The sequence below is a fragment of the Nicotiana sylvestris genome, chromosome 9, assembly GCF_000393655.2.
Source record: "Nicotiana sylvestris chromosome 9, ASM39365v2, whole genome shotgun sequence".
Taxonomy (NCBI): Eukaryota; Viridiplantae; Streptophyta; class Magnoliopsida; order Solanales; family Solanaceae; genus Nicotiana; species Nicotiana sylvestris.
Window position 1 is genome coordinate 181689660 of NC_091065.1, and position 11361 is coordinate 181701020.

The window sequence follows — 11361 nt, forward strand, 5'->3', positions numbered from 1 at the left end:
GATGATATGTTCTTAGAAATAAGCAGATCATAGATAAGTTCTTTTCATGCCCAAAGTCCATTTCATTATCATGGTATCAGAGCAAGGTCCATCCAATTCTTGTTTCACCTTATATTGGGCCCTAATTTTATATTTGTCACACCGCACATATCCAATCCTCGGCGTGGGGGTGTTAGAGTTTCCACATCGGATGGGTGAGAGGCAATTCATAAGCTAGCTTTTGGTGTTGTTAAGCCCAACGTCTATTTCTTTATCAAGAACAACGACAAAATTGCCTTTAATATTATAATATTATCAGGTATACTATTATCTAACCATGTAAAACCAACTTTCGAAACAGAAAATGACCAATGACCGACATCAATATTTTGATACTTAGTTCATAACGAATGCAATTTTAAACTGAAGCAAAGAATGTTGTTCTTGAAGAGAATTACATATATGAAAAAACAAAGAAATTGCATTAATACTGAAAAGTCAAGTAGGGAAGATTCAATTAGGCAGAGCCTTTGAGTTTCTTTGTAATGGTGGCAATGTATTTCCCCTGATGAAATGCTTGTTCCAATTCAAGCTCTGTTGGCTGTCTAGAGCCATCTCCTGCATAAGTTCCAGAACCATAAGGACTTCCACCTTTAATCTTTTCCATCTCAAACATTCCAGCTCCAAATGAATAGCCAGTTGGAACAAATATCATTCCATGATGTACAAGCTGTGTTATGGCTGTCAACCTGCAACATTCCTCAAATTTTCATAAATCTTCAACAACAACAACAACAACGAAGACATACCTAGTATAGTCCCACAAATAGGGTTTGGGGAGAGTAAAGTATACGCAGACCTTACCCTACCTTTGAGAAAGCAGAGAGGCTATTTCTGGTAGACCCTCGGCTCAGGAAAGATTCCTCAAATTTTCATAAATCTTGTCATTGAATTTTCAGACTTCACAACTCGAGCAAAAAATCATGTTTGTTAAAGTTAAGTGACAAAATGAATTTTGTTCCAAAATATTTGACGTTTTAAAAAATCAAGAAATATTTATTACTCTTTTTTTCTTCTTCTTCTTCAAATTCAGCCTTACTGCTCTAACCAGTGGAGTATTAATAAAATGAGATATTTATGAGAAAGACAAAACATAGTCATTGGTCAAGGTTAGAGATCTGAACACAAATAGCAGGCTGGATACACTGTACTTTTTCTAGCCAGTATATACCAGTATACATATATTATATACTCCTAATTATATATGATTATACACATATTATATATATAAATATAATATTCATTCGCCTGTTATTTTTAGTTTAAACGGTTGGATGGAAGGCTTTTTAGGTTATTTATTCTCAAGGTTATTCTATGTCTTTCTCAAGGGGTGTGCAAAAACCTTAAAAGACATATTATATGTACCAGATGAAGTATTAATTAATCTTGATTAAGTGATACTCCCTCCGTTTCAATTTAGATGACACACTTTCCTTATTAGTCCGTTTCGAAAAGAATGACATATTTCTACGATTCGAAATAATTCAACTTTAAACTCCTCATTTTACTTATTTGACCCTTAATGAGAAGCTTTTATAACCACACAAATATCATGGCCTCACAAAACTTTTACCCGTTAAGCTTTTAAGACCATAAATTTCAAAAGTCCTCTTTTTTTCCTTAAGCCCTTTGCCGAGTCAAACTAGTTCATCTAAATTGAACGGAGGGAGTATAAGGTTATGCAAGAAAAAACTTCATATATTTTATCGAGTTTGATGTGAATATCGAGTGCAGTAAAGTTTTTTTCATTCATGAATTGATAGAGAGAAAGCAGGAGACTAACGCGGTAGTTTCTTGGCCACCTCCTTGAGAGCCGGTGCTGAGAAAAATGCCTGCTGGTTTGCCTGCAAGCTGTTGAGTTCTCCACAAACCTCCAGTTGAATCAAGAAACGCCTTAAATTGAGCAGGCATCATTCCGAATCGAGTTGGGAATCCGAATACGAAGCCATCGCCTTCAGCAAGTTCATCAGCTGTGATAATTGGTGTATCACCTTTAGGTGGTGCATGCATTTTTGCAAGAACATCTTCGGAAAGAATTTCTGGTACCTGTTCAAATCAAATATTCATATAAAATTGACTAAATAAGCAAAGCATATGCCTATCAAGTTTTTAGCTTCAACAAACATTCTAGTGGCCAGTATTTATACTTCTCTAAAAGATTCAACATAATTGAATTGTCTTAGGTTAATTAAAGCATCAAATCCAAAACATTTAAGTCAATGGTATTGACTCGAGACATCATAAACCTCTTGGGAAACCCTTAGACAACTAGTGAGGGACAAGTATATATATTCTTCGATATGCTTTGCACATGTATTGATTTTTGAACTTACATTTTCTTTATTTATTAATATTAACTTTTTTCTCAATGGGAACGGGCCTGAAGTACTGATTGACAGATAAGGCTCAACAGGCTAATGAGTGGCGACACATGTGCTATGTCAGTGGCTCGATAAGCAGGATTTACAATAAAGAGGACAGAAAGTAGTTTGTGCAAACAGGATCACCAAAATTTGACTCTGATACCAATATGAAAGAGTTTCAACATCCAATTCAATACCTCAAGACAATATGAATCCAACATGATGTTGATGAAAAAAAGTATGTGAATCTACATATTAAGAAAACTATTTGATTACTATACTATTCTAAACCCATTTAGAAACCTTCGTACAACCAATGAAGGACAAGTATTTTTATTTAGTACAAGGAAGGGTAAGATTTGCGTATACGTTATCTTTCCTAGATCCTACTTGTGGAATTATATTGAGTTTATTGTTATATAAGTAACTAAAAAAATATTAGCATGAGCAAGCCAGAACGAACCTGCCATAATTTAGCTTCAACCCCTTCAACTGATGCAGCACCTTTCTTTATTTCTTGTGCCAGCTTCTCAACATGACCGTACATGGTGTAGTAACTGCATAATTTTGTGGTTTTCTTTGTCAACGTTTAATTGTTTAAAGTCTTGGATAAAAATCAAATGAACCAAACAAAAAAAAAAAGAAATCCAACATTAAAGTAAAATACTTAAGGTCTATTTTAGGAAACATAAAGTTGACTTCCTATTTCAAATAAATCATAAATCATAATGTGAAAAGATGTGGATAGTCCAATTGGAAACAACATACTACTGTAAACCAGAAATCAATCAATCATCGCAAATCACTCAACGAAGAATAATAGAATTCGGCCTACGCGTTCATTTGAACATATATATGTATTAAAAAAAATCTACTAATTAATTATAAATAACTATTTTCAAACATAATAAATTAAATAAATAGTTTAATTTTAATTCCCTCTCTCTGCTTAAAGACCAACTTCTTTTTCCAACCAATAAGGATAACATTTTATCTATTCAATTTAACATCACTAAGATCAATGTGAAAGCGGCACGGAATTCAATTCACAACTTATTTATAAAATGCTTATTACTCAATCCTTTTTTCTCTTCTTATATGGAAGTATATATAAGAGGGGGCACTTTTTTTTTTTTTTGCCTTGATCCCTAATCTTACATGGTCAACTCCAATTTCATTGACCGTCAAACTACAATCTTTCACATGTCGTTTGGTTGGGAAACAAGTTATTCCATGATTAATTATCTCAAAAATAATTATATTGGGATTTATCCCATCCTCCCATAGTAATAAAAAAAAATACTATAATCATGGGATAATTAATCCCGAAATTTATTATATCACGATTTTTTCCCAACAAATATAAGACAAACTCATTTTAAATTTAATTCCGGGACTAATTATCCCTTATCCCTAATACTAAACGAGCCTTGAGGTGCTTGTTTATCACCCAGTCTTAAATGGCATATTTTAGTTGATATTTCAGGATTTCAATTATTATCTCAAGAAAGTTCAATTTACCATCTTTTGCAGCACAAACCCAGGATCATTTGAACACCACATAAATAAATAAAAAACGAATAGAAAGGGGAAAAAAGAAGAAGATTCAAACCAACAATCCAATTTATTCAAGAAATGATTTTCCAAAACCAACCAACATAAATAACAAAACCCCTCTAGATACATATGCATTTGATCTATGTGAAATACAGTGAAAGAAGCAAAAATTTTACCAAAGGGATTTAAAAAGAAAGAAAGAAAGTAAACACACTAAAAAGCTCAGGAGGATTCAACATCTAATATGTCTACATAAAAAATATTGACCTTATATCCCTTCGGCCGCCCTAGCTCCGCCCCTGATTACATGGACTCAGTTACAGGCACGAAACCAATATCCTAATTGTTATTTACAACTCAATTTCAACATACGAGTACGTCTAGGCAAATAAAATTTGATAATAATACTATATCATTGGATTCAAATGTATAAGAGACAGAAAGAAAGAGAAATACACATACACAATGTAGACTTTGGTTGCCATTGGAGGAATGCTTTGCTGTTTCTTGGGAGGAAATGGTAGATGAATGAATGAATCAGAATACAAAGAGATTATGGAGAGGAAAAGAGTGGGAAAGCCCATCTGCTTATATAGTGAGGGAACCAATACCCATGGTGTTGACCATTTTATTTATTTATTTTTATTTTTTGTTTTAGGAATCTCGTGTTTGAAACGCACTAGCTCGACTAATTTGAAATGGTGTCAAAAACAAACCTACTAAAGGATATAACGTTGTATACCAAGAGTGTTTTTATTCGTTGAATTTAAGTTCAAAATCTTTGATTAAATATAGTGATTCCAATTATCGCGTCACAACACTTGGTAATACTAGTATTTTTGGTTTCTTAAAAACACTTCAGATCTGGCTTCATGGCTTGATTAATTAGCGATGATTACGCTTATTTGCAGCATCATTCTTTTAATTAATTATTCTTCATATTCTGTTTATGTCACGTCACATCATTATCGTAATAATTATACTTCATTTTTTTTCTTTTTGTTCTTTGCTTTCGTGGAACTCCTTATTCTATTGTTTACCTCATCAATTGAACTGTCTTGCTTTTGAGATGGAAAAATAATGTCACGATCCGAAATTCTCACCGTCGGAACTATGATAGCGCTTAATATATCACTTGCTAGGCAAGTCAATGTTAGAGATCATAAGACAATTCCTAAACCTTTCCGTGATTAACGACAATTAAACCATAACAAGTTGAAAAGAGTGTGGGAATCCATGACAATCTTAATATATTAAGCTACCCAGAATCTAGAGTCACAATCCACGAACTTCTAAGATTTAAGTACAAGTAAATGTCTGAAGGAAATACAACTGTTTTTTATACAAAAGAAACAGTAAAGAGAAAGTATGGAAGGGGACACCAGGGCCTGCGGACGTCAACATATCTACCTTGAGTCTCTGATCAAGTGAAGCCAGCAACTAACCTCAGAATCAGCTCGGACCAGTACCGAAATCTGCACAGAAAATACAGAGTGCGGTATCAGTACAACCGACTCTGTGTATTGATAAGTGTCGAGTCTAACCTCGGCGAAGTAGCGACGAGGCTAGGACAAGACACCTACAAATGAACAAGTGCAGTATAACAATATATATACCAATAACAGCAATGAAAGAAACAAGACAAGAAATATTGGGAAGGAGACATGCTGAGAGGATCACAAGATAAAAGATCGCAACAGTAACAAGATCTTGCTCAATCCATATACCTTAGACAGATAGAAACAAGTAAATACGGTAAAGGAAAATGCACAACATCACCCATCGTGCTTTTACTCTCAACCTCACCATATGAAACAATAGAAACGGCACAGTATCACCCTTCGTGCATTAATTCTTTCATAACATGGCATGATATCACCCTTCGTGCATTAACACTCATAATATGACACTACATTACCCTTCGTGCATTATCACTCACAAACATGTCACGGCAACACCCTTCGTGCATTAACAATCTCCCTCACCAAGGTCCGTAAACATTCAATCAATACCAAGGTCCGTAAACATGATAGAACGCTCAACATAACGAATAGCTAGTCTAAGCATGGATAATATGACCAAAGAAAGCAACATTTACAAGAATAAGACCCAATCGCATGCTATGATTCGACAACAACGCATAGATACTCGTCATCTCACATATACGTTGTACCCAACATTCAAACACATAGCAAATAGGCAAATAATACATAATCCCTCAAGCCAAGGTTAACCACGACACTTACATCGCTCCAACGACCAAACTCAAAGCTCAACCACAGCTTTTCCCTTCAAACAAGCCTCTGGACCAATAGAATCTAGCAAATTACCAATTAGACGATTCAATTTAAGCCTTAGGAACTACCTATGATCGAAAAGAATTCAATTTAGGCCATTATTGAAAAAGTCAACAAAAGTCAATATCCAGGTCTGCTTGTAGTCCAAACCCGAAATTTGGACCAAAACCTGATTACTCATTCACCCTCGAACCCGGATATACAATTGGTTTTGGAATTCGACCTCAATTTGAGGTCTAAATTCCCAAATTTCAAAATCCCTAGTTTCTACCCAAAAATCCCCAATTCTACCATGAAAATCTTAGAGTTTAAGTTGAAATCTTGTAAAATAAAGTGAAAGACTAAAAGAAATTAGTTTAGAATCATTTACCTATGATTTGGGGAAGAAAAGTTCTTTGGAAAATCACCTCTTATGTTTTAGGTTTTGAAAATTTGAAGAATGGGAGAAAAATCCCGTCTAAGTCATTTTTACACATGCGAAGGGACTATCGCAAATGCGAAGTCCTTCACACCTCTACTGCCTTTGCAAATGTGAAGATTAGGTCGCAGATGCGAACTTGAATCTCCGCAAATGCGACTGAATGATTGCATTTGCGATCATTGCCCTTCCCAGTCTCCCTTCGCAAATGCGAAAACTGTTGGTCCAGCTTTGCTTCGCATTTACAATGAGAAGCTCGCGAATGTGAACCCTTCAAAGGTTGCATATGCAATGCCTGATCTCGTAAATACGAGATCAGAGGCCTGCAACAAGATCATATACACCAACAATATTCTCTAACTCTAATTTTACTCCGTAGCCTATCTGAAACTCCCTCGAGCCCTCGGGGCTCTAAACCAAAAGTGGACACTAGTCCAAAAATATCATACGGACTTGCTCTGCGATCAAATTGCCAAAATAACACCTAGAACTAAAAATTTAGCACCAAATCAAATGAAATTCTCAAGAAAACTTTGAAACTTCTAATTTCTCAACCGGACATCCGAATCACGTCAAACCAATTCCGTTTCTCACCAAATTTTACAGGCAAGTCATAAATATTATATTGGACCTGTATCGCGCTCCGAAATCAAAATACGGACTATGTATCAACAAGGCCAAACATCAATCAATTCTTAAACCATTAAATTTTCTGTCTTTTAATTTTCAACAAAAATTCATATCTCAAGCTAGGGACCTCGGAATTCGATTCCGGGCATACGCCCAGGTCCCATATTTCAATACGGACCCACCAGAATAGTCAAAATACGGGTCTAGGTCCGTTTACCAATAGTGTTGACCAAAGTCAACTCAAATGAAGTTTTAGGCAAAATTTCTCATTTTTAACACTTTTTAACATAAAAGCTTTCCAAAATGACACCCCGGACGGCGCACGCAAATTGAGGAAGGCCTAAACATGATTTTTAAGGCTTCAGATCACAGAATTAGGTTTCAAAACACGAGATAACTTATCGGTTCATCACATTCTCCACCTCTAAAACAATCGTTCGTCCTCAAACGAATATAGAAAAGTACTTGGACTGGTGAAAAGGTGGGGATATCTACTCCACATATCTGATTCGAACTCCCAAGTAGATGCCTCAACGGGCTGACCTCTCCACTGCACTCGAACTGAAGAGTAACTCTTCAACCTCAACTGACGAACCTACCGGGCTATAATAGCCACCGGCTCCTCCTCATAGGTCAAATCCTTGTCCAACTGGACAGAGCTTAAATCTAACATGTGAGATGAATCGTTGTGATACTTTCGAAGCATGGACATGAGGAACACTGGATGGACCGTTGATAAACCAGGTTGCAATGCAAGTCTGTAAGCCATCTCTCCCACTCGCTCGAGAATCTCAAAAGATCTAATGAATCCAGGGCTCAACTTGCCCCTCTTTCTAAATCTCATTTTACCCTTCATGGGTGACACACGGTGTAGAACTCTCTCTCCGACCATGAATGCAACATCACAAACCTTACGATCGGTATAACTCTTCTACCTGGACTGAGCTATGCGAAGTCTATCCTGAATAATCTTAACCTTATCCAAGGCATCCTGTACCAAATATGTACCCCATAACCGAGCCTCCCGCGGCTCAAACTATTCAACCGGTGATCGTCTACAATATAATGCCTCACAGGGAGCCATCTGGATGCTAGACTGATAGTTGAATTGTAGGCAAACTCCGCTAGTCATAAGAAATGATCCCATAAACCTCCAAAGTCTATTACACAAGCATGAAGCATATCCTCTAGCATCTGAATAGTGCGTTCGGACTACCCGTTCGTCTAAGGATGAAATTATGTGCTCATCTCAACTTGCGTGCCCAACTCACGTTGTACTGCCCTCCAAAAATACGAGGTAAACTGTGTACCTCGATCAAAAATGATAGACATGGTTACACCGTGAAGACGAATGATCTCGCAGATATAAATCTCTGCCAATCGCTCTGAAGAATAAGTAATTGCAACAAGAATGAAATGTGCCGACTTGGTCAGTCTATCCACAATGACCCAAACTACATCGAACTTCCTCTGAGTCCGTGGGAGTCCAACAATGAAATCCATAGTGATACGCTCCCACCTCCACTCAGGAATCTCTATCTTCTGAAGCAAACTACCAGGTCTCTGATGCTCGTGCTTCACTTGCTGAAAATTTGGATACCGAGCCACATATGCCACTATATCTATCTTCATTCTCCTCTACAAATAATGCTGCCGCAAGTCTTGATACATCTTGGCGGCACTCGGATGAATAGGATACCGGGAACTGTGGGCCTCCTCAAGAATCAACTTACGAAGTCCATCCATATTAGGCACACAAACACGACCTTGCATCCTTAAAACTCCATCATCTCCAACCGTAACCTGCTTGGCATCACCCTGCCACACTGTGTCCCTAAAGATAAGCAAATAAGGGTTATCATACTACTGCTCCCTGATGCGCTCAAGCAATGAAGAGCGACCGTACAAGCTAGAACACGACTGGCTCAAAAACATTCAACCTCACGACCTGATTGGCCAAGGCCTGAACATCTAATGCAAACGGCCTCTTACCGACTGGAATGTATGCAAGGCTGCCTGTACTCATTGATTTCCTACTCAAAGCATCGGCTACCACGTTGGCCTTCCCGGGATGATACAATATGGTGATATCATAGTCTTTCAATAGCTGTAACCACCTCATCTACCACAAATTGAGTTCATTTTACTTGAACAAATACTGCAAACTCCGATGATATGTGAATACCTCACACGACACACCATAAAGATAGTGCCTCCAAATCTTCAGTGCATGAACAATGGCTACCAGCTCTAAGTCATGGACAAGGTAATTCTTCTCGTGAACCTTCAGCTGCCGCGAGCATATGCAATCACCCTGCCATCCTGCATCAATACTGCACCAAGTCCAACACGAGATACGTCACAATATACTATAAAAGGCCCTGAACCTGTGGGCAATACAAACACTGGTGTTGTAGTCAAAACAGTCTTGAGCTTGTGAAAGCTCGCCTCACACTCGTTTGACCATCTGAATAGGGCACCCTTCTGGGTCAACTTGGTCAATAGGGCTGCTATAAATGAGAACCCCTCCATAAACCGATTATAATAATCCGCCAATCTCAAGAAACTTCGGATTTATGTAGCTGAAGTGGGTCTAGGCCAGTTCTTAACTGTCTCAATCTTCTTAGGATCCACCTGAATACCCTTCGCTGATACAATGTACCCCAAGAAGGCGACTGAGTCCAACCAAAACTCGCATTTTGAAAACTTAGCATATGACTGACTATCTCTCAAAGTCTGAAGTACGATGGGAAGATGTTGTTCATGCTCCTCTCAACTGTGGGAGTAGATCAAGATATCATCAATAAACACAATCACGAAAGAGTCTAAGTAAGGCTTGAACACCCGGTTCATCAAATCCATAAATGTTGTTGGGGCAATTGTCAAGCCAAATGACATCACTAGAAACTTATAATGCCCATATCGAGTCCAAAAGGTTGTCTTAGGGACATTGGATGCCCTAATCCTCAACTAATGGTAGCCAGACCTCAAGTCGATCTTTGAAAACACCTTGTCACCTTGAAGCTGATCAAATAAGTCATCAATCCTTATTAGATAGTCCCGGGGATCCTCTGAAGATGCATCACTGAAGTGAACTGGGCAAATCTTGGTAAACATATCCAATCTCCATAAAGCCTCAGAAGACATAACTGATCCATCACCAGTTTGTGCCGCAACACTCGGCTAAACTATCCTAATAGGCTGAGCTGCTGGAGTCTGAAACTGGGGAGCCATATACTCCGGAGTGTGAGTAGCGGGAGTTTGTGCTCCTCCCCCATCCTGAGAGACGGTTGGTGCTACAGGAACTGTGCCAGCATGTGCCACACTCTCCATGAGGCCCACTAAACGGATCAAAGCATCCTGAAGTACCGAGGTGGCAATGAACCCCTCTGGGACCTGAGCTTGTCCTGCTAGAACAGTCTGGGTTGGAGCCTCGAGCTTTGGGCTGAGCCCTACCCCTGCCTCGATCTCCGGCACAGCCTCATCCTCGACCTCTGCCGGTCGTAGGAGCTGCCGCTGGAGGCTCTGGCTGCTGTCCAACTGAGGATGCGATACGTGTTCTCGCCATCTACGAGAGAACAAGAGTGGAAGAGTTCAATTAGCAATGAGAGGACAAAACCGCACGACACAGAAGAATAGAAGTGACATTGTTCCTAAACTCTATAGCCTCTGAGAGATAAGTACAGACATCTCCGTACGGATTCCCCAGACTCTACTAAGCCTACTTGTGAATTGTGAGACCTAGGCAACCTAATGCTCTGATACCAACTTGTCACGACCTAGAATTCCCACCGTCAGGACCGTGATGGCGCCTAACATATCACTTTCTACGCAAGCCAATGTTAGAGATAATTAATCCAATTCTTAAACCTTTCAGTGATTAACAACAATTAAACCATAACAAGTTGAAAAGAGTGTAGGAATCCATAACAATCTTAATAAATAAAGCTACCCAGAATCTGGAGTTACAATCTACGAACTTCTAAGATTTAACTTCAAGTAAATGTCTCAAGGAAATACAACTGCTTTCGATACAAAAGAAATAGTAAAGAGAATG

At 38.2% G+C, this 11361-nt stretch overlaps 1 protein-coding gene across 1 annotated transcript; it reads right to left on the minus strand.

Annotated features, from left to right (window-relative positions):
• Positions 1–383: 383 nt before the first annotated feature.
• LOC104210368 (probable NAD(P)H dehydrogenase (quinone) FQR1-like 1) lies at positions 384–4558 on the minus strand. The gene is made up of 4 exons (XM_009759263.2): positions 4422–4558; positions 2866–2959; positions 1823–2085; positions 384–728 (listed from the first exon to the last, which is right to left on the minus strand). Exons 1-4 carry the CDS (start codon positions 4541–4543, stop codon positions 497–499), a joined length of 711 nt encoding a protein of 236 aa, XP_009757565.1. The 5' UTR covers positions 4544–4558; the 3' UTR covers positions 384–496.
• Between the last annotated feature and the right edge of the window lie 6803 nt (positions 4559–11361).